The 26922-nt window shown below is 45.9% G+C and overlaps 1 protein-coding gene across 6 annotated transcripts in view; it reads right to left on the bottom strand.

The window, feature by feature from the left end:
• SRGAP2 (SLIT-ROBO Rho GTPase activating protein 2) overlaps window positions 1–26922 on the bottom strand; it is a 256272-nt gene that overhangs the window by 23896 nt on the left and 205454 nt on the right. For all 6 annotated transcript variants that reach the window (XM_019649659.1, XM_019649654.1, XM_019649653.1 and 3 more), the window contains 7 exons: window positions 21974–22058; window positions 19422–19449; window positions 17663–17687; window positions 12250–12310; window positions 5396–5473; window positions 4355–4489; window positions 2573–2678 (listed from right to left, as the gene is read on the bottom strand). In XM_019649659.1, coding sequence (XP_019505204.1) covers window positions 2573–2678; window positions 4355–4489; window positions 5396–5473; window positions 12250–12310; window positions 17663–17687; window positions 19422–19449; window positions 21974–22058 — 518 coding nt within the window. The remainder of the gene's footprint in view (window positions 1–2572; window positions 2679–4354; window positions 4490–5395; window positions 5474–12249; window positions 12311–17662; window positions 17688–19421; window positions 19450–21973; window positions 22059–26922) is intronic.

Raw genomic sequence — 26922 nt, 5'->3', positions numbered from 1 at the left:
AGGAAGTGCACACGCATCACCTGTCATCTTCCCATGGCGGTGGTCTTCTGACCTGTGTCCTGTATTCCATTTATTTTAGGAAACACTGTAATTATTAATGCTGTATCTTTTCTTTTCTTTTTTTGTTTTTAGCTGAGCCATCCTTCCACCTGTTGGCAGCTCAGCAGCAGCTCAGCTTGGGCTGGGCATCGAACCGCTGCTGCTCAGAGCTGGCACTCTTGAGCAAGCTCTTAACCAACTGAGCCGCTTGGCCGGCCCAATGCTGTATCTTTTCAATGGAATACTTCCATAATCAAATTAATCTTTGTTGAATCAGAAGAAAAAGTAAAACCAAACAAAAGTAATCCTTTGAATCGGTGCAATTCCCAAGTTTCCTTCAGAAGTGCCCACCATCCGTGGGGCTATATGATGCTTACTCTAGTGTCCCCCACTCCTGCAAGCTCCCCTGCACCACTCTTTCAGCAGGAAGAAAATGTGGGGAAGGGAACAAGGCCATTGTCATCACCCCAGAACCTGCCTGCTCCCCACCTGTTCACCTACCACCGTCATGCTCCTTGCTCTGAGGAGCAGACGAGGCTCACTTTGAGGGCAGGTACTGGTCAGTGAGGGGAGACAAGGATGGTGGCCCTCGGGGACTGACTGACTGAGTCAGCACCAGAGCCTAAGCCATCAGCCTAAACCAGGCAGCATGTGAATACGCTGTGTGAGTCATGGGGGTTCTGAACTCAAAGGCAGTTGTGGTGCTGAGTCAGGGCTTGGCTAAGGACATAGCCATGTGGAGGAGGCAGGCGCAGAGCCAGGACCCTCTGGCGCTCTGCAGGGCCAGCAACAGGGCTAAAGGACAGTGTGGGTGGCCCAGAAAGGTCTCAGGCTGGGGCCACTAGCCCAGAAACTTAGAGAACCAGGCCGACCATGAACTTGTAAGTGAGCCAAGACTCATGAGATGGTCTCTAAACTTGTATTCCTTTGAAGCAGAGACCAACCAATTAGGAAGACTCTTCATTTTCACAAAGAAATATGTGCTACAAAGCCCCAAGCCCCTAGGTCTAATTTTTGTTTTCTCTCTTTTGATAGATTCATGAATCTAGATAAACATTTCTCCACTTTAAAAAACCTCGGTATCAGGATGTGTTGGGGAGGGCTGGGGACTGGTGGGTGATCCGGGGAGCGCCTGCCTCATCCAGACAGCAATCCTTACTCCACAGGCAACTGCTCCATGTGGGAATGCACATCGACTATTGCCAGATCTAATAATGTTTTCAAGAGAAGCTAGAAACCTAGATATTTTTAAGTACCATCCCCCTCGATATTCAAATGTTTCAATATTTTCAAGACACAGTAGGCCTTATCTGGCCCTGAGGTTGTCCACTTATAATCTTTGGTCCAGGTGGTTCAGGGAGATGCTGCAGTGAAAGCAACGCGATAAGACAGGTGCCTAAGAGGAGAAGCACCACATGTCTTTGCTCGTTGCCTTTGCTGCTATGTGGGGAGTCCACCGTCTGCCTTGGGCAAGGACACACTGTCTGGATGGGATGGCTCCATCCAAGTCCAGGCCCCCTCAGACCTCTCTTTTAGCTACGCTGACTTCCTGGGTAATCAGCTAAATACCACCGACACATGATGACTCCTTGCTGATACCTTCACTCCAGGTTTCTCCCCTGAGCATCAAATTCCTACGTTCAGCTGTCTACCCCTTGGAGGTCTAACAGGTGCCTCAACTTAACAAGCCCACACTGGCACCTTGTCTCGATGCCTTCCTTCACACCTGGTCTTCCCCCAACTCCATAAATGGCATCACTACTTCCCAGTTGTTCAGCCTAAAAATCTAGAATTCCTCTCTTTCCTCACACTCTACATCCTACCCATCAGGAAGTCCTGTCAATGCCATGTTCAAACCCTAAGCCCTCCTTGCCACCCTCCATCATCGTGTCCCCAGTCTAAGCCACCATCACTCTGGCTGACACCCCACAATAACCCCTGAAGGATCTCCCTGCTTCTCTTCACGGCCCTCCCTCTTACTGTAACTTCTCTACAAAGCAGTCAGCAGGTTTTTAAAAAATGTATAAATCAGATCGCAACACTCCTGTCTAAAACCTCCCAGTGGCTTTCCGAATCCAAACCCATTATGACCATGGCTGTGAGGGCTTGATGGTTTTGAACGTCCCTGCGGTTTCTTCCTTCATTTCACTTAGGCTGCTGTTCGTACAATGGCTCTTCAGAAGGGACTTTGCTGACCTCCCCTTCTAGAGTGGCTCTCCCTTTCACTCCTGCCCCATTCAGACCCTGCACTCTGTCCCTTAACTTACCTTTCTTTCTTTTTCTTTTAGGTACTTATTACTACCTGATGTATCTGTTATTGTCTGTCTCCTCCCCTGAATTGTGAGCTAAATGATATCAGGGCTGTCATCTCTTCTTTCACAATGCATTCTTACAGTCTGCATCTATGCCCAGCACATAGTAGGCGTTCAACAAATATTTGTTGGGCTGGATGAATTGACATAGGTTTGTGTATAAACTTCCAGTGGCCGGAGCCAAGGTCTGACCCAGTTTGCTCACTGGGGAATCTACTCACTGATTGAGGAAGGCAAAGAGGTATCTCATGATAATCAGAGTGGTTTTGGGCAGGACCAGGAGGACTTTCCGGATGTGCAGCGCTCTCTCTTGCAGGTTGTCCATGGCTGAAAGAAGAAAGCCCTGCGTTACCCTTCACTGGGACTGAGGTCCCAGGGAGTAATGGTAAGAAGGCCCTTACTATCGCAGGCGCAACACAGACAGTGGCCAGGTCGAGTCCACACAGCACTGGTGCACCGTGTAAGGAGTTTCATCCCGGTGGCTCCCTGGGGTGAGGTGCATGCAGGGCTCTAGACACTTACCAATGCAGGCCTTAAGGGAGGTGCTACTTGGGCACAGGAGGGGTTGGAGGTGTTCCCCAAGCATCTACCACCCGCTTATTAAGACAACCACAGACAAGGAACTGTCCATAAACCTGCTATGACTGCTCGACACCCAGCCTTGGAGAGTACTGTGAGGAGGGAGAGAGGGCGGGCAGGTCCAGTCCTGCCCACTCTACACAAGCAGCGCCGCATCCTCCAGACAAGTCTGGCTTATCTGCCCCTCTCCCTTATCTGCAGTGCAGACAAGGAGAATGTGTCTGGAGACAAGAAATGGCTGCCCCTGTGTCAGTGGTGACAGGTGGGAGAAGAACAGAGAAGCTTCCTGACTCGTGGGCTATGAACAGACTAATTACAGGCGGGGCCCAAGGCTGGTGGCCTCCATCATGGCCAGCCTCCCTACATGCCAAGTGTGCCATGTGGATAGTACGAGCACCTTATGTAAAAAAAGCGGTGGATGAGAAGCACATCTCGAGGGGAGAACTGGGCAGCCACGGTAGCTTGTACTGTCTTGGTAGCCCCAGGCCACTTAAGATATTCTACCTCGGCCCAGTCTTAGAAAAAGACGTGAAGACAAGCTCGTTTCCACCAGACTCCCACAAATAGCGACCAAATAAAACAAGAGTTTCCTGAATGCTCTGGGGCCTTTTTCTCTCAGAATAAGCGAGCAAGACAGTGTTCAGGGCAGGTGCTGAGTCAAACTGGAAACTCAGTGGGCGTGGAGACCCTCGACGGCCTGGGAAGAAGGATCTTTTCTCCATTTCGAAGGGACTGCCTTCTCCACCCTCTGGAGCCACCATCCCAGTGGGGTCTGTTTCTAGAATGACCTGGTATTAATCCATGGAAAATAATTGAGAGGATATTCCAGTACAATGAGTTAAACTAAATGGCCAGGAATAGGTTTGTAAAGCCCCAAATTTCAGAGTAAGAGGCAGAGAACTTCTAAGGAGGATAAAATAGAGACCCTCTCACTCTCTGGGAAAATATCATATTGCTACTCTTAAATGTGCAGAGGGCTTTTATTCCCAGAAGAACATGTATTACCACATCTAGCAGGTAAGCCATGCCATGATTAAAGCAACATGCAGGAAATATTTGCAACACCTATGCTTTCTCTGTTTGCATCATGAAAAGCACAAGCATTAATGCATAAGCTACCAACAACTGAAAAGAACAATGTCTTATATATGAATATAAATGTATCTTACTGAGGAAAGATAAAACCCAGCAAAGCAAAGGAGTTTACGGCAAATCAGAAAGAAAACAGCCAGGCATTCTGACTTGTAGTCCTAGACGCTTACTGAAATGTCATTCTTTCTCCTCCCCCACCAGGGGATGGAGTGGGGATGAGGAGAAACTTCACTGAGGAAAAGGAAAAAAGGAAAACATTACCGAAAAGCGTTTGAGAAGAAAAGACGCAGTGCTCTAGCCCAGAAGCCATCGGAGGCCAGGAATGTACTTACTGACGCAGGCCATCAGGTCATGGAATATGTCCTTGGGGAAGAGAGGGTGTTCCAGCCCCCGGAAGTAAAGCTTCAGGACGCCGGCTATGGAGTCCATGTCATGGTCATTCTGGTCCCCAGCCAGGGGGTCCTCTCCTGAGGATAAGCACCAACCCCGAAAAGGAAAGAGAAAGTGAGAAAGGTAAACACACAGGATACAGCAGAGGCGGTGGGGAAGGGGTGACCTATTCAGGTTCTAATCCCAGTCCATCTGCCCAGCATGGTGGCCATGAAGGCGGACCAGGGACTAGATACAGCAGATTGCTGAGGCTCAGGGGCCCCAGGGCCAGAGGAGGGGCTCGAGGGTCCATTAGCATAAATTCATTCGCTTGTGCCAGACTAGCTCAGAGACATTCCCTATGGGCTAGGGATGGGACACAGCAACTGGCTCTCTCACAAGAATCATGAAACCAGGCTGGGACTGAGGTCCTGGGGGAGGAAAACGAGGCCAGGGAAGCCAGCCCCTCTGTCTGGCTCTCACTCTCCCTGGCCTGCAACAAAGGACACCTACTTACGGGAGAACAATCATGCTGGCGCTCCCTATGGAAAATTTCATATTAGATGTAATTAGATTTAATGATAGGACCAACCTCAAATTGAAACTATATATATCCATTACAGTGACGGAAATTGCCAAAGCTTGCCCATTACCTTAATAGCCCACAAGATAATAAATGGGCTACAATGAACAGGCGCATTAGCCTGGATATTAACTGCCACCAAGGGTTCCGGATGAAGCCATAAACCACCCAGACACCACAGTTAACTTCTTGAGTTTTGGCAGATCATCCACAGGAGAGAGGCAGGATGAATGCGCTGAGAAGGAGGCAGCTGAGCCAGGTGGGCGTTGGCATCACCCTGCACATCGAGCAGGAAATGTCTGCAGGAGAGCAGATGCCAGGCTGCAGAGGAAGGCGAGCTGGCCTCGTAACCTCTGGGCGCTGCTCTAGGGAGGAAGAATGGAGCCAGAGGCCGGCAGACCTTTGGTCTGATCTTCCTCACCTCTCTCAAAGGCGTTTTTGATGTCATTCACTTCCACCTGGGATCCTGACACCCGGAAAATTCCTTCATGCTGTAATCCTAAAAAGTCAGGGAAAAGTGATCAAGGAGGAGAAAAAGCAAATTCACAACCACAGCTCCAAGTTTAGTTTACTGTCTGTCTCTGCCAGCCAGTGTGCATTGAAGTGCCTTTTCTCTCTTCTTCGAGACAAAGGAGAAAACATGTGTGAGGATATTGGAAAAGGCACTGGAATGGATATGAGGCATTAGCCTAAAGAAAGCACCGAGTCAGACTTAAGGGGAAAGATAGCTACACGCGGCTCCATTTCTGACTCCTAGGGAGGCTATAAGCAGGTTCTTTCCTCAGCCTTTGCCTCTCTGTTCCCATTTGCGAAGTGGGACAGTGACTTCTGGCACCTTATCACTCAGGATCAGGAACGGGAGCCATGGGCATGGCAGGCAAGCCATTAGATACCATCAGAAGAGTTTCATAAGGTCTGAGATTCTAATTGTTGCTTTAGCTGTTCTGACACTGTTCAGCTGTTCTAGGGCATGATGCTTTGAATACTTACAAAAAAGAGAGGACATGAAAAGGCAAGTGATCCGTCAAAGGACAGAATTGCCAGGCACTGTGCCAGTCACTGGTCCTTGACTATAGCTTTACTCTAAAGACAAATATGCATGAACGTTACACTATGATAACATGCATGAAAACTTTGTCTTGGGTTTTGTCAGGATAGAAATAATCATTAAAAAATTAATTCATGTGTGTTGATTGTTGCTAAGAAATGGTTTCATGTAAATAAATCAACTGGTCCTCACAACAGCCATGTAAGGTAGGGCTTACCAGCAAGCCCATTTTCTAGATGACGGGACTAATGAGTAATGACCAGCCTTAGGTTGCCTCGGTGATAAGAACCAGAGACAGAATACAAACCCAGGCCTTCTGGGGGCAACTATGTGCTCACTGCTGAACACCAGGCTTGTGGAGTCTATTAGAGTGATCGTGCAGCGAGGGTGGGAGCCCATTTATTAATCTGAATGTGGATATCGTTTATAGAGAGCACCACACACACACACACACACACACACACACATCCCTGCAAAATGGTAGGACATCCAGGGAACACATCATTAGTGCTGGGCCTTTAGTGCATCTTTAGTCACGTCTGGCCTGCCCAGCCTTTCTCAGACGCCCTGTGTCTCAATCTTGGGCATTTTGCCAAAGTCTCTGAGAATTCTGATGTCAGAGAAATCTCAAACAAATATCTTTTTAGGAAAACAAAATAGAATAATGCTACATTTTGCCCACTGTTTTAGGGCTACCCTCTTGGTGAGGGGGTGACTGGATTCTATCAGCTGGACCTCTGAAGGTAAACCACGCAGGCCAGGACTGAGCTTCTAAATCCAACTGAAGCAATATTAAGAAGTAAAGGAGGGGGAATTGAATTACCTGGCTTGTAACAGGACCCGAGGTGTCTGCTCCTCTAGGGGAACCTCCAGAATATTCTTCGCAGAATGGCAGGCATGTTAAAGCCCCATTAGTACCATGTCATATTACCATATCAGTTGCCAATGGGATGTAACAGCCACATAATGTTGTTTAAACACAGAGTGTAAATAGCAAGCGTTCTGACAAAAATAGTCACATACCCAGTGAGTTGTCAGACCCACAGTAGAATATAAGACAATGTCATCTCAGGGACAGGTTACTTGGTGTGTTCCAGCTGGTAAAGCCAACGACTTGCTAAGAGAGGATCATCTTGGGGCTTTCTGGTAGATTAACTATCAAGGAAAAGCCATCTTGGTCCACGGGCCCAGGACAAGAAGAAATCAGAGGGGAGCTTATTGGAAGTCAGGCAGCAGGCCTGACACACTGAGGTCCCTTTCGGTCTGGTTCGTTTCCCCTCGAGAACCTATGCTTTAGAAGGACCACTCTTATGTTCTTGCTCAACTGACAGAATCTTTACCGTCTAATCTGATGATTCTGCAAGTAGGAACATGAATAAATCATCGGTTTCCAGAAAGTGAAGGAGAAGAGCAGTTGGCAGGTGAGGCCTCACATAACTAAGCCAACACATCCATCATCATTTTCATTTTTACTTTGGGCACACCAACAGAAAAGTATAAAACCAATCAGATTTGGGTCAGTTATTTGGAAATGGCATAAAACCTTCCATTTTGTGCTGGATTCAGCAGTTGCCAAGAGGAGTTACTGTCCTAGAGAATTCTTGAAGTGACTGTTACGACGCCACCTCCTGCTCACACTACTTTGTGAGGAGTGTGGGTTTTTAGTCCTGAAAACGGTGGGTTTTCCATCCCGACTCAGGCTCGGTCGTTCCTCATATCCCTTCTCCTTTAAGTCTTCCTGGATCCCCTGACCCACCATTTACAGATAAGCTTCCGCTTTGTCATCTACATAACGGGGACTATAATATTTACCTCCCAGGGGACACGAAAATAGGAAGAGTGTGTAAATTCCAGCAGTTGGTGGGCCACAGACACTTTGGAAGTGACAAATGTTATGGACCCTATCCCCATTAAATAAACATACACAAAAACTTTAACCATAATTTTTAGGGACTTCAGGAATACCTTGAGTCTCTATTTGGAGAAAAAGTTCATGTAGCGGAGCAAATGTTTTTCTGAACACCTATTATATATGAAGTTTTATTTCTTTAAATCAACAATGTGTTTATCTATTTGTTTAATCCTAGAATCCACATAAAATGGCTTCAGAATTGCTAGCCCATATACTCACGATGAAAATAATGACCAACTATCTACAGCTCTTTTTGTCTTTAGACTCACAGTATATAATCAAAGGCTTGTTTTCCAAAGCTACTTAGTTATTTTCTTCCTCCTCTCCTCAGGGCGGTTATGTTATTTATTTGTAATAGACTTAGGCTTATTTGTAACTGTTTGTATTCCACTTGGGGTTTTACTCCCATCCTTGTTTTATTCATCTGTTTATCTTTTGATAATGAGGAACATTAATGTAATTCTAAAAGTCAAAATTACACAGAAGAGGAATACTCAGAGAAACGTCCCTCTCCCATTTCCCATCCCCCCATTCTTTTCACCCTTTTCCACCATCTGTGTAGAAAGCCAATCAAATATTAGCTTCTAGAGTCATCCTTCCTGCACTGCTTCTTACAGAAGTGAGAAGACACATATATATTCTTATACCCTCTGCTTTCTTACGTGAAAGGTAGCATGCTTTAGATACTCTTTTGCACTTTGCTTTTTTCACTTGACAAGATATCCTGGAAATCGCTCCATGTCATTTCCTGGATGGAGAGCCTCATTCTTTTTTAGTAGCTACACAGTATTCCATTGTGTGGATATACCACAGTTTATTCAAGGAGTTTTCTATATAAAGGCAATTACAAGTGATGCTGCAACCAATAACCTTTGTGTATGTATTTTTGTTGTTGGGGGTGTATTTTCAGAGTATAATTTCTACAAGGATTGCTGGAGCAGAAGATAAGTGCATGTGCAGTTTTGTTGGATATCGCCAAATCCTGTTCCAAAGGGTTGTACTGATTTGCACTGCCATCAGCAGTACGTCAGCCTACCTGTTTTCCCAGAGCCACACCAGGAAACCCTGCAGAGCTTTTGTCTCCTCACGCACTGTGCCTGTACAGGGGCAGGGGCCAGCGCATTCAAGACACAATATCCAGAACCCATCCGCTTCGTAGCTCCTCCGCAGTGCATACCCTGATGCAGGCCACTGCCACGTCCTCCCTGGGCTACTGCAGTAGTCTCCTGCTTCCTCCTATGGTCTTATCTCCCTTCCAGCGGCCTTGGACTTCTTTAAAAAGAATTCTCCAATATTTTCCCAGCTCACTCAGAATAAAATCCAAACACCTACCTCAGCCAACGAAGCCCTGAGAGTCTGACCATTCTCCTCGCCACTTACTCTGCTCCAGCCACACTGTGGGCTGGTCCGTGCGTAAGTCAAGGATCTCTGCACTTGATGTTCCCTCTCCCCAAAACACTCTTTCCCCAGATACCCATGTGGCCCACTCCCATATTTCCTTCAGGACTCAGCTCAAATGTCACCTTAGGTTGACCTGAGGCCTTTTCCCTGAACCTGTCTAAACAGTGTCTCCTCTCCTCTCCACTTTCCATCTCCTCACCTTGCTTTACTTTCCTTCATGACACTCACCAATACCTGGCATATTATACAAGGCATGATCAAAATATATGATGCATGTTTAAATTAAAAAAAATTATTACAGTAAAAGATACCTTGCCATTAATCCCCCTCAAAGTACCCCCCTTGCTTTCAACACACTTAGCCCATTGTTCTTGCCACTTTCTGAAGCAGTTCTGGAAGTCCTCTTTCATGAGTATCTTCAGTTGCTCTGTCGCAGCTGCCTCGATGTCCTCACTCGATACAAAACGTTTATGTTTCATGGTCGTTTTGACTTCAGGCCAAGAAGTCGCGCAGTGTCAGATCCAGTGAATAAGGTGGATGAGGACATACCATAATGTTTTCATTTGACAAAAATTGCTGTACCACAAGCGATGTGTGACATGGAACCTTTCTGTTGTGATAAAAAAATATGGTGAATGCTGCTGCTGAGTGCCATCCAATGAAAAGGCAGGGATCTTTAATATGGGAAGCGAGGCGTTGAACCTTAGTAACAGTGAGTGACAAGTTTTAACTAGCTCGGTGCAGTCAGTCGGGTATGAGCTACGGTTGAGAGAAGGTGTGTTTTCAAGTGTGCTATAAATCATCCTCCATCATGACAACACTCCGTGTCACACATCGCTTCTGGTATATGGCAATTTCTGTCAAATAAAAACATTATGATGTGTCCTCATCCACCTTATTCACCGGATATGGTACCATGCGACTTCTGGCTCTTCCCCAAAGTCAAAATGATTCAGGACATCGAGGCAGCCACGACAGCACAACTGAAGACACTCACGAAAGAGGACTTCCAGAACTGCCTCAGAAAGTGGCAAGAACAATGGGATAAGTGTGTTCAAAGCGAGGGAGAGTATTTTGAGGGGGATTAATGGCAATGTGTCTTTTACTGTAATAAATTTTTTTTAGTTAAACATTCACTATATTGTTTGATCAACCTTGTACATTAATTTGTTTATTTATCAACTGTACATGTGATCGCCTATTTATCTGCCCTTCAGTAGAAGGCAAGGTTCATGAAGACAGGAACTTTTTCTTGGCACACAATGAGTAATTAACATATATATTTGTTGAATGAATGAATAAATGGAATGCACGGATGAAAGAATAGGAGTTCAGACTCTCTTCTTCCTATTGTCCTTTAGGCACAAATAATTCTCCCTCCCCTGAACTTAGTCTGGACTTATCTTTGCCAACCGCTTAGCCATTCATCATTACTACCTTATGAAATTTCTTATACTGACATTCTGAATTACTGGAGCTTATCTCTTGTTAACTTTTCACTTGCTCATTTATTTTCTCCTAACTGATTCATAAAACCAGGTAAAGACAGCAACAGTATATTAACCCTGTTTTTTTGTTTTCCTATTTGGCAATGCATGGTGCCCAGCATTGATCAAGAGCTTAATAAATATTTATTGACTATTCAATATGATATAAAATGCTGTTACTTGAAGTGAATAGAGATACAACGAAAAAATGGTAGCTGACTAGAATGGGATACGTAGTAGGCATGCTAAAATAATTACTATTCCAAAAATGATCCCAAGCAACATCCTAGTTTATCAAGAGAGAGAAACAAGAAGAAGGGAGAGAGAATGGCTGCCCCTGAGTTGAGACCAGCAATCATCTTCCTACCTCCTCAGCTCCAAGAAGGTCATTCTGTCCCTTTTCCTATTACTAGATAGGACAACATCCAAAAACAATTTCTGATGCCCAGTTCCTAGAAATTTTCACGGCGTTAGCTCAGGTATCTTCGCTTTCTAAACACTACCGTCTTTCCTTGAAAGTAAGGCCTAACCGGAAAATAAGCCCTAGCATGATTTTTCAGGATGCTCGTCATATAAGCCCTGCCCCAAACATAAGCCCCAGTTAAGCTCGTTAGCCAGACATGACTGTTTGAATAAATGTAGAGTTTTCTACATAAATAAATGAATAAATGTAGATTGTTGAAGAAAAATTAATGTAGATTGTCTCATTTTTGGGGAAACACAATACTACACCTGTAAGCTCCATTCTCTGGCAATTCATCTCTATCCCTAAATTCTGTCCAAGCAGCCTAGGAGCTGATGAGGAGGAATGCAGTTTCTCAGACGCAGCTTTGTCCAAGCAGAAGACACCATGAGTTGACTTAGATTGAGAAACAGCCAGCCCCCACAGACTCCTAAATGTTGGCTATAATTTTAAGATCAGCTACTAACTGAGCTCTTGGTGATGTTGTATCCGGTGAGACCAAACCAGAACAAGAACTGAGTATTATTGGGAATCAATGCAACATTACAAAAGAAGTTCTTTTTAAAGCTGTCTGATGCAGAAAGCCAATGTGACATAACGGTCAACGCTGTGCAGTGGGAGATACCAACACGTGCAAAGACGGTGAGTAATGGCGAAACTACCATCACACATAATACCAGCTGTACTTATTCACATAACAGCTGTAATTTAAAACTCACTCGCATGCTACAAAAGGAAGTGTGGTAAGTGGCTGAGGAATTTGGGGTCAAAACACATGATGTCTTCCTCTCAATGTCTAGGTGTGGCCATTCTGAGGTAGCAAACATTATGTGAACAAATAAAATTGTTTTTCCTTTTCTGAGAATGTGAGAATAGGAAGTCAATCTCTGCTTACTGTACAAAAATTTCCTGGAAGAAGTTCTCAACTTTGCACAAATATGGGCAAGGCTATAATCCTGCTTACCATGTCTGCTGATAAACCGGATACAGCTTTCTACCACTAGAGGAATTGCCTGGCTGGAATCCTGAAAAGCCAAAGAGAAACACAATGTTAGAATTTTTAAACAGGGATATCCCAAGGTCAGAGAAAATGGGTGAAAGTGTGCAGAACTTGTCTCAGCTGGATTAGTGGCCGGTCCACAGAGAAACACCCAGCCTGTTCTCCAAGCTCCAGAACACAAACACAACCATTTACTTGGAATGCCAAACTGATGCCTTAAATCCAGCAATGTCCTACATACAACTGATCATCTTTTATCCGAAACCAGCTCCCTACCCCCAGCCATCCAATCAATTAATCAGTACATTCTGTCAAGTGTGCCTCCTAAATGGCTCTCAAATCCATTTACCTCTCTCCATCTCTACTGCTACCAAGTCCAATCCATCAATATCTCAATTCCCACCCATGTTGTCCTCCAATGTTCTTCTTCCTTTAGATGGTGGTTAGGCAATCTTTAAAAGTACACATCTGATCATTTACTCTCTAGGCTAGCCTCTTTCAAAGACTCCTCGTTACTTCCTTTACACAGCCTTGTGTGTCCGGGGTCCTGCCTTTGCCTCCAGTTTCGTTTCCTTCTGCTCTTCCCCCAGTCGCTCTATTTCAGCCACACGGGCCTTCTTTCTGTTCCTCAGATATGTCCTCCTTTGCCTATTTGCGTGAGCTGCCCCTGGAGCTGGGATGCTCTCCTCACCCCGGGCCCCTACTGCTTAGTCTCAGTGCAAGTACCACACTTCCTCAAGAATGCTTTTCCAGACTTACCAGATGAGATCAGTGCCCTGTCTACAGGGTCTCAGCACCTTGAACTTGGCCCTCATGTCCTGATTGTGACTTAATTGTGTGGGTGTAAATATTGTTTGCATTTGTCACCACTACACTTGAGCTCCACAGGGCAGATCTTACATCAGCTCTTGGGTGTCTGGTGCTGGCCATGATGCTCTCACACACAGCAGATGCTCAATTAATATCAGTTGAGGGTAGTAGAACGAATCAATGGGAGCATCAGAATGGGAGTTTGTTTAGCATAAAAAGTAACAAAGGAAAAACTCAACTCTTGGTGATAGTGAAGATCAATTGGTACTAAGCAAAGAAGCAGACCTCCCAGATGTCAATCTTTGCTCCACCATTTTGCTATAAAACCTTGCCATTTATTTAACTTCGCTGGGCCTCAATTTGGTGTCTACAAACTGGGGAGGGTGTTGGCGGTGAGGAGAGTAACATTTCCTATTGGCACATGAACGTTCGTGCTTACCATTTACAGAGGAATTTATAGACGTATTGGGCCACGTACTACACTTAAGTGCTTTAGATGGACTGGTCCTGGCAAGAACCCTATGGGGCACATATTACGGTTATCCACATTTGACAACTGAGGAAATAAAGGCTTAGTGAGGTGAAACAGCTGCTTATGGTGATCTAGCAGATAAGTGGCAGAGTCAGGATTCAAACTCAGGCAGTCTCCCTCTGAGACTAGATCTCACTACCACTCATACTGCATCCTAGGAGCTTAGTAAACACTGCCAGGTATGCAGACCACATGTTGCTAAAAAACCAGTAGGATTTTACAGTGCAACTACACACACAATTATTCAGCTATAGGAAGAACGGGATCAGGCAGAGGGCACCTAAACCTAGTTAGAAAAGGCTATAGATGTTTAGGACAGAGACTGGACTCTCAAGTGGGATGGGGCCTATGGCTTCTGCTCATTTCACAGGTTGCCCTGTGCCCCTTCCCTGGTTCTGAATTTCCAACTGCAGCCCTGGGGTGTGGCCACGTTAGGGAAGCAGCTGGGCCTCACAGAGACGTCAGGCTGAGGGAAGAGTTGGCATGGCCTCTAGCTCCCAAGCTTATTGGGAACCAAGAGTGCTGCCAAAGGGAGTACTGCATGGGCCAAGGTGGAGCTGCCGTCAGGAAGGCCTCGGCGACCAAATGCTCATCTTCATGACTCCCAAACCCATCTGCTTCCTTCACCTTTCCGGCTACAGTGGCCAGTGTCTGCCCTCTTGTTGCCATCACTGACTTCTGCCAGCCAAGCTCAGGGTGATCTTCGAGGAAGAATCCTTACCAGCTCTTCTATGCGCTAATGAAAAAACTGGGGTCCACTATTAAAAAAAAACAAATACCCATTTTTTGGAAGTCTTTTTGTGTTTACAAATGTTATATTTTTTATTTACAAGGAGCAGTCGCAGTGATAATGAGGCTAGTGATATGAGGATTTACCAAGTTTTTCTGGTCCTACAGTTACAAATAAAGACGCCAGGAGGAGGAGGGTGGGATGCTCACAGGCTGCTGGGTTTAACAAGTCGTGTGAGTGCAAAAGTCTGTCTAGACTTACAGGAAATGACTATCCACGGCAGTTAAAGGGAAGCATGTAGGGTTACAGAGAGCAAGGATCACAGATATTGACCTGCATGCCATGGTTAACAGTAGTATGTCACAAGTAGCCCAGAGGGATAACATGTGGCAGATATGAGTGGGCCACAGGTGACCTGTTCCACTGTAGAAGAGTATTCTCCTAGTCCACACTGCTCCAATGGGGCCATAAACTGGACAAAGTCATGAAGGCTTCAGACCCTCCTAAGGGGCCCCAAAGACCCTCACTTCACTATCAATTTTGCACACAATTGACGGAGCAGTGTCTCTGTGTTCTTATCCAGCGTCTGTCTCTCCTTTTCTTTCACTCTCCTTCCCTCCTCCAACATTAGAATCCATGTCAGTTTAATTCTTTAGTTTACAATATATTTGGTCATTTAATCCCAGGGTTGGAAGGGGTCTTTAAGGGCAACTGGGCCAAATCCTCGTTCAGTAAGATGAAGGGAACTTTAAGCCAAAAGTGGAGGGAGAAAGGAAGGAGGCATAACTGGAAATGACAGCAAAGCAGCGGTCCAGTGATTCGCAGGAGAAAACAAATGTAATGTCTAAATACACCACTGTCTGGCATCATTTCTCATGAGTGACAGAGTTAGGACACTTGCCAGTACCAGCCTCGGTTATACTGGTTAGATTTCTGTTTTCACTAAGGGAGAAAAAACATCTTGAAAGCTGATCAGACATGGTTAATGAGAAGTAAAGAGGCATCCAAGGTAAGATTTGGGGCTTCAGGGGTGTGAAGAATGGAGGGTCCCCCTTACGAGAAACAGAGAAGTTAGAGGAGGTGCTAAGGAAGTTAAACGGTGGTGGGGAAGGTGAAGAGATTGATGCTGAGGGCAGGAGGTGTTATCTTAACTCTCAAGCAGCAGCGTCCAGAAATCAGTTAGCAGGTAGGCCCAAGATTTAAGACTGGCTGCATTAGAGAGCAAGCGGACACGAGGGAAAGAAAAGAAAGTCACCTAAGAAACGAAAGTGACAAGGGAAAGAATATGGAGAGACGCTGAAAGAGGGCCAAGCCTTGGAGAAATGTCTGCATTTAGAGGTCTGGAGAAAGGGCCAGCAAAGAAGATGTGGAAGTAACAGGAAAGAGGAAATGCTGGACTGAAGGGTGCGGGAAAGAAACGGAAGCAGCAGCTGAGGCATCTCTTTTGGAAGAAAAGTCTGAAATGGTTTGAACCTCGTCTTTGCTAGGGTTGAACATGACCAGAACCCATTAGGACCCTCAAAAATAAATGCTGCCAGATTCTTCCTCTTGTTCGGCTGATTTGCCATAAACAAATAAATATTTATTTCCCAGTTACTTATATAAGATGACTCATCTTCCAAATTACTTAACTATTTACCCTCCTGACTCTCTCAGAAAAATGCTTTAGTAATCCACCATTAGATTTGAGCTGCTGGAGAGAAACTGGGGCAGCAGAATGAAAACAAGGTCTTTATTCGATTGAGGTTTTTGGTGTATCCTGGAACTCTTACACGAATCTAGCCCTAGGCAAATATGTTGGGCCTGCAACTGCTTAGGCACAGCAGAATGCAAACCAGATGGGTGTCGTTCCCCTCTGACTGTGAGCCCAACCGGGGATGCATACCACCTGCCAAACAGCGGTTTCCGGCACTCCTGCAGCCAGAGTAAAGGCCGTGAAGAAGCCCCCGGACATATACGCCACCTATGAGCAGGAGGCCCAGTTTCGGTTCCTCTGAACAGAAAGGAACAAACCTCAAGTCCAATCCTGTTCTTAGTGTTGAAGGGAAAACAGCCTTGCTCTCTCTTTAAGAGATCCACCTATTAATTTTAAATGCACTAAGTTATCCCTGGAAGTCACTCCACTCCTCTCCAGTGTTAAATGAAATTACGGGAGAAAGGGGAAGAATTAGAGGAACAAGAGGAAAGAGAGTTGCAATGAAATTTTTATAATTTAAAAAATGCGTAACTGTATCACATCTGATGGGTGTTCTCATGAAAATTCAAAGTAGAGAAGGGAAAAAAATAGTGACAGTGAGGCTGAGACAAGTGAGGGCTGTCATCTGAGTTCCCCAGATGGACTGACCAGCCAGCTGGAGCCGTCAGATTGGCTGAAGACCGTGCTGGGGCTGCCGACATTACAGAAACCAGGAGCCCTGCACATTCGATTATCTCCCTGTGGCCACAGCCATTGGGAATCACCCAAAATGCTTTTTTAAAGTCTCGATCAGCTTTCCCCTGAGCAGACACAAAGACATTTCCGAGTTCTCCCCACCTCCTCCCTGCTAATTGCCTACTGCTGGTATGAGTTTAGGGGATAGAAAATCATTTTTGTATTTGCCATAAAGTATAATTAGGAAGTCAAATTTGCTACTGCAAAAAATACTTCATTTTTTTAAACAAGCACAAGTGCTGTTTAGATTACCCCTTGATGTGGATTATCTACCCACTGCTTTCTGCCATCCCTCCTTCATATGGGTAATGAGAGCTAGCTGCCCAGGGTCAGGTTTTAGTCCAATACGGAACGCCATGCACAAAATTGCAGAGGTCAACGTCTCTTGCCTATCATTCTTAGACCAGACTATCTTTGCATCTTTAGCATGTCTTAGAAATACATCTAGGATGACCACACCACCAGACACAAACAAAAATCTGCAAACTTAACAGCGAGTGCCCGGTATGGGTGATTAGCTGCTGTGACTTTCCGCCATCTTGGTACATATGCACGGAGTGTGAGGGCTCGTCTGTGGTCTTGCCAAGGGCACAATCTGCCGCAGTCACACCAACTCTCTAGTATGTACGAGGGTAAATGACTAGAGAGGAGAGGGAAACCAGAAAGATCACGGCCACTCCATCTCCACTCTAACTAAACAAGCTAAACTGATGACGTTCCCACAGTATGAAACATGTTATGATGAGAGGGTAGGCTCCAAACACAGGCATGCAGTCAGAAAAGCGGCTGGCTTGCCCACAGTGGAGTTCCACAGAAATCTGTGAGATGTTATCATCTTCACACCAGACCAGCCTGGCTCTTGCTGAGCCCTTACCTGCTTCCTCACGGTGGAGCTGCGCCTGTGATTTGACCCCGCCGAATCAGAGAGGACCGATCGAGCAAGTGGGAGGAAAAGGAAAAGGGGATTAAAACCAAGCTGTGCAGTGGTTCATGCAACAAGTCACACTATTCAGCGCAGACCCAGAAATGGCTAAGAGACTCGATGAGTTCCTTTCCCAATAAAGCCCAATAAAGCTCTTTTCACAAAAGCACACGGTCTCTGCTTTTAATGTCTACTACCATTCCAAATCAGAATAGGGGGGCATTTATTTGGGTTGACAATAAGAAGATCTCTGTTTCCAAGGAGACACTAATAAACACCAAAGGAAGCTTCAGTTTTCTCTCTTGGAAATCCTTAGGGAAAAGAGAGGGGTTGATTTTTCTGGAATTTAGAGGGTAGAGTATTCCAGACTAGAGGGAACCTGGGTGATTCTCTAGGTCAACGCTTTTTAAGCTGGGTTGAGCCTCAGAGGCTTTTCTCCAGGGTAATCTGACTCAGCGGCACAATGCCCCGAGAAGGAGAGCAGGGCTGCCCTGTCCTGAGTGAAGGTAGGGACTACAGCCTGGCTACTGGGCTCCCTCTGCCCCTTCTTCCTGCTCCTGAGAACTTGTTAGGAATCCTAGAGCTCCTCAGATCTAGTGGAATGCTCCTTCTTGTCTTATAGATGAGAAAACTGGAGTTCAGAGAAGAGACAAGAACAGCCCAAGGTCACACGGTGAGATAACACAGCATAAGGGAATTCAACTCAACTCTTCAGTCCCATAGAGCCTTCTGCAGATATGGGACTCCAGGTGGACTTATACTGGGACTGTAGCACCAAGAAGATATATTCCACAGAATTCCATTATCCTGGTTCCCTCCAGTCGTCAAGTTAATGGGATCTTTATTGTAATCCACAATGACAAAATGATGAAAGCCAAATGAAGCTATTTCTAAATAACAAGCCTATAATTGTAAATGGCCTCATGATTATTGTGTGTGTTGGCAGATATAAGTGGTTGATATAATGGGCTAACCCAGGGTCTCTAAGGAGTTCAGCCCATTAAAGCTCTTTCTCCAGTTAAATCAGCACACTTTTAGGCGTATGAGAACTGCTGGCCGAATGAATGCCTTGCTGTCTGCGAGCTCCCAAGTTTTCTCATAGCAACTCCATGACTGGGAGGGAAAATATTTGGCTGGGGTGGGGAAGGTGGGGAAAGATTGAGAGGGTTGCATAACTGTACATCAGGCCAGGATTTCTACCAATGCTGTTTGGCAAGCCAGTGCAATGTAATATTTCATTATCCAGCAACAGCCACTAATTAGGGGCTGTCATCTTTTCCAGGCATAAAAAAATCTCAGATCAAGTGCTACCTCCTGATCTTCCTTCTCTGGGTCATACTTCCCAACACCTACATGTTTAAGTCTAGCAGCTTAGGTTATGTTACCAGGATCCTTCCTTCAGAGTCAAACATTTCTTTTGCTTGCAATGTAGGGGCTTTGGGGGGGTCTCTGGGACTATTTCAACAAATGATAATTCCCTTCGCTCAGTCCTGCTCAGCTCTTCCCCTAAGTCACAGAAAACCCATTGCCATTTGGAGCCAGGTGGGGTCAGCACGGCAAAGGGAGGCAGCCACCCCCGCCCTCGGCCACTCCTTTGCAAAGCCATCCAATGCCTTTGCAACTGGACTACTTGTCTCTTTCCCAGGCTGGGATCTCTCTACCCACAGGCCTCTCTTCATCCTTTCCCAGGGCTGTTCCAGGCCACACCTACCTGGCCAGACTGCAATCTGTTCGCTGACCTGTTGGAAAGACAAAAGCAAAAAGCACATGTTGAAGCACAAGGGGTGAAAGAGGAAGACTTGCTTCTAGGAATCACTGTCTGCCCGTGTCCCCAGAGAGCCACTACTATCACAGTGTGACCGGCCTTCCAGGCAAAACAGAAGAAAAGCTCCCAGAGCCCCTTCCTGGGCAAGGTGTTTCTGATGGTGTCCCTAAACCTTAGGCAGGCCAACTCTGCTTGCTAATGGGGTGCATGCAGAGGAACAATAAAGGCAGATCAGATGTTTATTAGAGCCTGTCTGTAGATGAAATTCAGCTTTTCTTCTGTGCATGCTGTGTGTGTGTGTGTGTGTGTGTGTGTGTGTGTGTGTGTGTGTGGTGAGGAGGGAGGAATAAAAGAATATGGAAGTTCCAGTTTTAAATTCATACTAGTAAATTCTCCTATTAGGTTAGGTTGGGGTGGCAAGGGAAAAATGAGATTTAATGCTGATATTGCTATCAAACTGTGGTTCTCAATCCAATCGTGGACCCCAATATTAAGTTTAATGGGTCACAGACAGCTTTACAAAATGGAATTGAAAACTCTTAACGTTCATAAGAAGCATTTTTATGTTTTAAAAAAATGCATATGCGCGTGTACAATGGCCATGATGGAATCTGTGTTGCTTTCTTTGGGTCTGTATTGGACCTATATTAGATAAACCAGGGAAAACAGGTGCTAAGCTGGGGAAGGAGAGACCAACTCCCACACTCCTCCCGGCTCCTGGAGAGGCAACTCCAAGGGCTGGGGGAGGGCGGGCTTTTCCCTGCCTTTAAAGGTTGCTAATTGTTGATTATGGTTCAGCTCATCTTGAGCAATACCCTCCCCACCCCTAAGAGCCTCTCATTACTAAAGGCTCAGCTTTCATCTGCAAAAATATTACCCTGAGCCATTATTTTCAACATCTGTCCCATTTCCATTCTGGAATATTCATACACATCAATTATCCCTCTGTGGCAAGAACAAGGGCTCGGCATTACGGTGACAAATACATACAGAAGGCAGGGATATGACAACTTGCAAACAGGAGGATCTGCAGCTACATTTTTCCTTTTTGCTAGAACTTGTCATCTTTAGATGAAGGCAATTTGCAGCACTAATGAACGGTCACCAACCTTGGCCCCTCCGGAGTAGCACATTTGGTGCACGTATGTGTGTGTTCAAACCCATTCACACACTCTCTCTCTCACTCCTCGGGGCTTGGTTCCTCATCTCACTTATGGGTTATGCTTTGATTATCTTGGCAAAAAGAAATCCTGGTTCCAACTCATTTCAAGTAGTTCTGGGGTTTCCTGTGATTCCCCATGGAGCAATCTGACAACCCAAGAGCAAAGGTTTCCTATAAGCAAAGTGTAGAACTCAGTGCCCAAACCTGTTCAGCCTGAGTCCCTTGGGTGGTGGGGAGGAAAGGGAACAGAAATTACCTAACAGGCTTTCTTCACATAAAAGAAAACACCCGAAAAATCACAAGATGAAAGACATGAGAGATAAAGGAATTAATCACATGGGGGAGTCGTCTGGGGCAGGAGAAGGACGAGAAGGCAAGGCCACTGAGCTCTGTATACTTTCCTAGACGCTGCTGTGTGTCTGAAGAGTGCTCAAGATTTTATGTTACAATGTTAGACCTCTGTGTGAAGGCAGGTTTGCCTTTCCCTGGTGTTACCACATATGCCCTGTAGCCTCCCACTTCCCCTCTTTAAGTGAGGAGATTAGTGGGGCAGGGAGGAGGGGCCCCGCATTCAGAGGCATCCCCAACCTGGGAATCCCATTAATCATAGGATGCTGAGAGACCTGGGCAGGGTGCCAAGAACCCCAGGGAAGCTTCTCTTTCAACTTTCCCCTTCTGTTTGACAGCTGAGAAGAGAAAGTCCAGAGTGCCAGTCCCGTTCTCTGCCTTGCTACTTCCCAGGGTCTGGTTAAAATCACCCGATGAGACAGTCCACCCAGCAGCTTGGCCTCGGCACGGCCAAGGCAAAGAGAGGGCTGCCAGGCAGCGTCAGGACCACTTCAAGCAGAAGGAAACCAATGCTCTACCGTGACACTACAGAAAGCAGCAGTCTGCCCATCACCTCTGCCTTTAGAATCCTCTCCTCTCCCCAGGGCAGCTGGGTACCTCATCTCCCAGCTCCCTCCCTCAGCCTCAATCCTGCCACAGAGGAGCTGAGGGTTTTCACAAAGTATCTGGAGAGTAAAGAACCCATTGGCTCCTGTACCCCAGTGGTGACAGAGGAGACACAGGAGGGGGGCTGGGGAGAGAGTACGCAGCACGCTCCATTTAAACAAATAGATGATGCACATTAGCGCTTCATTAAGCACTGGCCTTTTCCCATTACTCAAGCAGTCATCTGGGGCGTGTGCTTCCCCATCACACAGGCTAGGTAAAGAAATGCATTCATATAACCAGACTGGGCCCACTGGGCTTGGGGTGGAGCTCAGCGATAAAGCCCAGGGCTCGCTCGGCCTTCCCTTCACTGCCAGACCTCCAGCAGAGCCCCTCCACTCACTTTCTCCCAGGGTTTTCTGGAGAAGGTCGTGCTTGGCTTGTAGCTTGGTGATGAGGTTCCTGCCCTCCAGGTACTCCTTCATTTTCTGTAAGGGGGGAGGAGGAGAAAGAGCAATCAGATTTCTAAAGACAAAAAAAACCCAGATGTGCAGCTGAACGATTCCCTTTTTAAAAGGGCATTTGGTCTCCTGACCCAATTTCCACCAGGTCCATTTTTTCTTTCCGTACAGCCCTGAGCATCTGGACAGCTGCTAATTCTCATGGTGGATTAGTGTGCTTTCCTGGGAGCTTCACGTTGGCCAGTGAAAGAAACTGTCTCCTAGAGCCCCTCGTCCGTCTCCCAGTTGCACTGAAGAAAAGCAGACCGGGTGGAGGGACTCACTGAGTCTGGGTGCTCTTGGCGTGTGCACACACACCTGCCACTGTCACCTCCGCTGACATCCAGCCCCGCTCCAGCCCCTCTCTCAGGGTGCATTCCATCACACCAGGAGCAATGCCAATGGCATGTACAGCGTCTTTGTTTGAGCCTATCTTAATTAGCCTCCTCCTCTATTCTGCATGGAGTCTGTGTGGAAAGCCGGGGATTTCTGAGCGCTCACAGGGCGGGGCTGCAACCCCCCACTTGTGTACACACACATACACACATACACACACACAGGCAGCTCCAAACACAAGATGAAGTTATGGAAACGCAATCCCCTCTGCTCTAACAATCAAAACACAATTGCTGGGCTGCATTTTCTGAGTTGACCTCTCTCAACCTTTGTCTGCCCAGTGAGAGACAAGATTTCCCTGGACAATTCACCACATTTTCAAAACAACCCCGTGGGCTATTATTATTATCATCGCTATTTTACAAAGGAGGGCACTGAGATTTGGAGAGATTAAATAGATTGTTCAAGGTCAAACAGTGAGTGAGTGGTAGAGCCAGTGTCCAAACACATGTAGTTTGACAAAGCAGTGTGTTCTTACCCAATATGGTAACATGATCCTGTTATGGTACCAAGTAGGAGAAGAGAAGTAGAACAAAACTGCACAGTGTTAATTCTTTCTGTAACTGTAGCAATTTAACGTTTTAGAGCACTTCAGCACATATTCTCTTTTATTTGATTCTCACAATAACTCTATACAGTACATTAGGGAAGATATCATTATTTTCTTATTACAAATGAGAAGATGATCTCAGGGAAGGGGGTGTCAAATAAATTGCTGATTACTGCAAGCCAGTCAGTGGCAGTGGCAGGCCTGGATCCCAGGCCTTTGGACTCTTAACATGGTGTCTTTCCCATTCTACCCCACAGCAGTTCAGGGAATCTTCGTTTGCCTTGGTTGTCTCCTGCTGCAATGGTTCATCTGCTGACGGGGGTCATCTGCTCATGTCTAACTCAGAGGTAACCAACATGGCAGTGTTTCCCCGAGTGGGATCATGAATCACTGGTGAAACGTGAGATATTTGAGGGGCTAAGTAGGTGAAACATTTTAAATTGTAATAGCTCTTTCTTTTAATGTACTAAGCAAAAAGTATCATTATATGTACACCAAGGCTTTGTATGGCTATTCCCACTTAGGATGAAGATAGAAAGAAAAGGTAAAAAATGTGAGTTACTACTTTTACTCTGTACCTTTCTGTACAGTGCGAACTTTTAACCAAGAGTGGGTGTTTCTTTTCTCTCTCTCCCTCTCACTCATGTGAAAACAAAGACAAAACCCTGCTTTCTCTGGGAGGCCCTCTCTAGCCCTCCCATGCTCACTCAGATGCAAATCTCCGTGACAGCAGTTCACACACAGCCCTGTCACAGGCGGCTTATTACTCATGTGTTTTTCTCTCCGGAAGCCGCCTCCCTATGGTCAGAGGCCATGGTATTCATTAGTATTAGCATCCCTGATGCTCAGTACTGCGCCCAGCAGATAGCAGACACTCAATAAATGTCTGAAGAATGAATAAAGAAATGAACAGTCTCACTCTCCTCTGGAGAGAACCTTCGGCAGCAGTCATAAACCAAGCCTCCAAGTGTGCCCCTACGCTCTAAATTAAGTATAAAACAAACAAAAGGCTAACCCTACACCAAATTATTTCTGTTGCTTTACTCACGACCTGTTCCCTCTGCTCCTTTGTGCTTCTGCACGAAAACATCTGCATGAAAATAGGCTCCTTTGTCACCTTCCCCTTTCCATCTGCTCCAGCTGCCAACTCACCTGCTGTCACTCTTCCCTGGGTGATACCCTAATCCCCACCAATGCCTAATTGTGGGGTTTGGAGCAGCACTTCAGGGCCCAAAGGTGAGAAACCTGCAGGCAATCATCTGCTAATACCTGAACTCTCAAAGGCCCCTCTTTGGAGGTTATCCCAGGAGACTCTAAAGGTTTCCTAATGAGGAACAATTCACCAAGAACCTGTAACCCTTAAAACATGACCAGACTGCTCAGAAAACAGCCAAAATTCTGAAAGTTGATGGATGCAAATTCCTTCCTCTTACTCATGTTTCTACCTGTAATTCCGGAAATCGTTTTTTTTTTTTTATTCATGTTCACAGTTCACTAGTTAACTCTGGCTGTCACTCGGTGAACCATTAAAATAAATAACAATCTGATAAAAGAGGTATGATGGATTACCTTTTCGGGTTCCATTAAATCCTGAAGGATTAAAATTGTGTCAAGGTATGATCTGCATCCCTACGACAGGGAATAATGGTTGAAGTTTTCCATGTAGGTAAGCCGGGTATGGGAAGGTAAAAGCATCCTCAAGTTCACAGGCATATCATTTATCACCTCCCTGTCCTGCCCAGAGTCAGCACTCATCTTTATGAGGCAGAAGCTGGAGAGGTAACCTTGCCTCTGCTGGTGGAGCTGAGTTAAAGGCTTCAGTTGCTGCTGACCAGACGCATAGAGAAAAGAGTCGAGACAGCTGAAGGCAAGGGAGGGACAGGTGGCTCTTCAATGATATCTGGAGACCAGTGGAGCCAGGAAAAGAACTATTTATGTGTAATCTCAAAATTCCTTTCTTTGGGCAATAAGGTCACTTTCTTTATTTAAACCATGTTCCAGTATTAGGTAATTAATTTTCTTTCATTCCATTCCCTGCATCTTGCTCCCTTCAACAAACATCCAACGGTCAAGTGATGACCTGGAGTATTCCTCAAGTGGAGGAGCGAAGAAAGGGCAGTGCTCTATTGTAGGTCAGCAGAATAAAATCAAATTCCTAAACATAGTCCGACTAGTACCACACCCTCCCTCCCCTGCAATGCGCCACTCCATATGATCAAAACTGAGAATTCCTTCAAAAAATAGGGACGGCAAAGAGTCTATTGGGTGGTTTTGGGTTTTTTTGCCATCGCGAACCTTTTATTTAGTTTTTATGATCTCAATTTATTTCCTAATAAATTCCTAATTGGTGATTAACTGTCAGCAATGAGTTTTATTTATTGAAAATTCTTCTTTCTGAGCTCTCTCTCCCTCCCTGACATTTTGGTTACAGTAAAATGGAAAAGTCTGAGCTGGAATATTTTAGTCCTACCATTTACTAAGTGTCCTGACCTCAGACAAGTCACCTAACCCTCAGAGTCTTAGTTTCCCCATCTGAAAACTGGGGATAATAACATCTTTTTCACAAGGTTGTTGAAGATGAAACAGGATAAGAAGCATCACTGTGATTATCAGCACAGGGTCCAGCAACCAGCAGGTATGCGAGTGTTCCTCATCCCTGAACCACCTGCTCAGTTAACCTAAAAACAGCCCTTCCTTCAACTTCCTTGCTTTGTGCTAATACATAAGAAAGCTGAATCAAAGCAGGTATCTGGTCTTAAAAAGTAAAAGGCACAAGAATGCTTTTCAAATTTAATTTTAAAATACCCTCTCCCTTTAAATACACTTTTACCATGGAGGTATAAAACTCATGGACCTTGCTTATGCCTTGGATTGAATCTGTATGAAGCCAGAGCCATAAGTATCCACTGCTGCAAGGGGTGAGGTGGGTGGAGGAGAGAACTATGCCCAGCCCATCCCATGCACAGAGATACACAGATGTCACTACAGTGGTTGTTTCCCCACCATCCAGGCTGTGACATTTTCCCTCCTCCCAAGAATTTTTAAAGCAGGAAACAATTGTCAGGCAGAATACATAATAGAGCAAACCTTTAAATGGAGCACGTCTCCCCCCTTTAATTGATGAGGCAGGGGCATTCATTCATTTGTATCTACTTAGCACACATTTACCGAGTGACTGCAGGAGAATACCAAGATAAAAAAGATCTCGGACCATCAGGTCCAAGTTTAGTGGTCTAGAGCACTATCGCCAAGGCACGCTCTGCTCTCCTACCTATTACCTCACCCAAATGTGTCCCCAAGAAGTCAAGCAGTCTAGTTTTGTTTATCAGCTGTAATCCTTAACCCCTTCCCCCACTCCATCCCCCATACAAGAACCCTATACTCCAACCCCCATACAAGGAAGTACTTAAGCAAAATGCCAGTCTTACAAGGCTTTGGCAATATCCTTAGCTAACTAGACAGCATTGCTGCCCATGAGCAAGAATTGGTTAAATAAATTATGGGGGCCGGCTGAGTGGCACGTTGGTTAAGAGCTGGCTTGGGATGCCAGCTCTGAGCAACAGGGCCCCAGTTCGGATCCCACACTAGGGCCAGTGATGCTGTGCCCTCTACAGCTAAGAGGGTGAACAACGCTTGACCTGGAGCTGGACTGCCATGAGTCGCCTGCGACGGCGTAGGCTGCAGTGGGGCTGCAGTGGGCTCCCCTAAGCTACCGTGAGCGGCCAGCAGCTGGCATGAGCTGCCAAGAGCTGCTGTGAGTGGCCGTCCAGTGACCGGCAACCGATCTGCCTCACCCGGGAAGAGCACAATGATAATACCAACATGGACCAGTGAAGTGACGTCCTCCACAACTAGACTGAAGAACAAAAGGACAGCAACTTGTCTGGCCCCCTTCTCCAATTCTCC

This window comes from Hipposideros armiger, unplaced genomic scaffold (assembly GCF_001890085.2).
Source record: "Hipposideros armiger isolate ML-2016 unplaced genomic scaffold, ASM189008v1 scaffold_134, whole genome shotgun sequence".
Taxonomy (NCBI): domain Eukaryota; kingdom Metazoa; phylum Chordata; class Mammalia; order Chiroptera; family Hipposideridae; genus Hipposideros; species Hipposideros armiger.
Note: the sequence above shows the minus strand (reverse complement) of the source record. Positions and strands in the feature narration are given on the sequence as shown.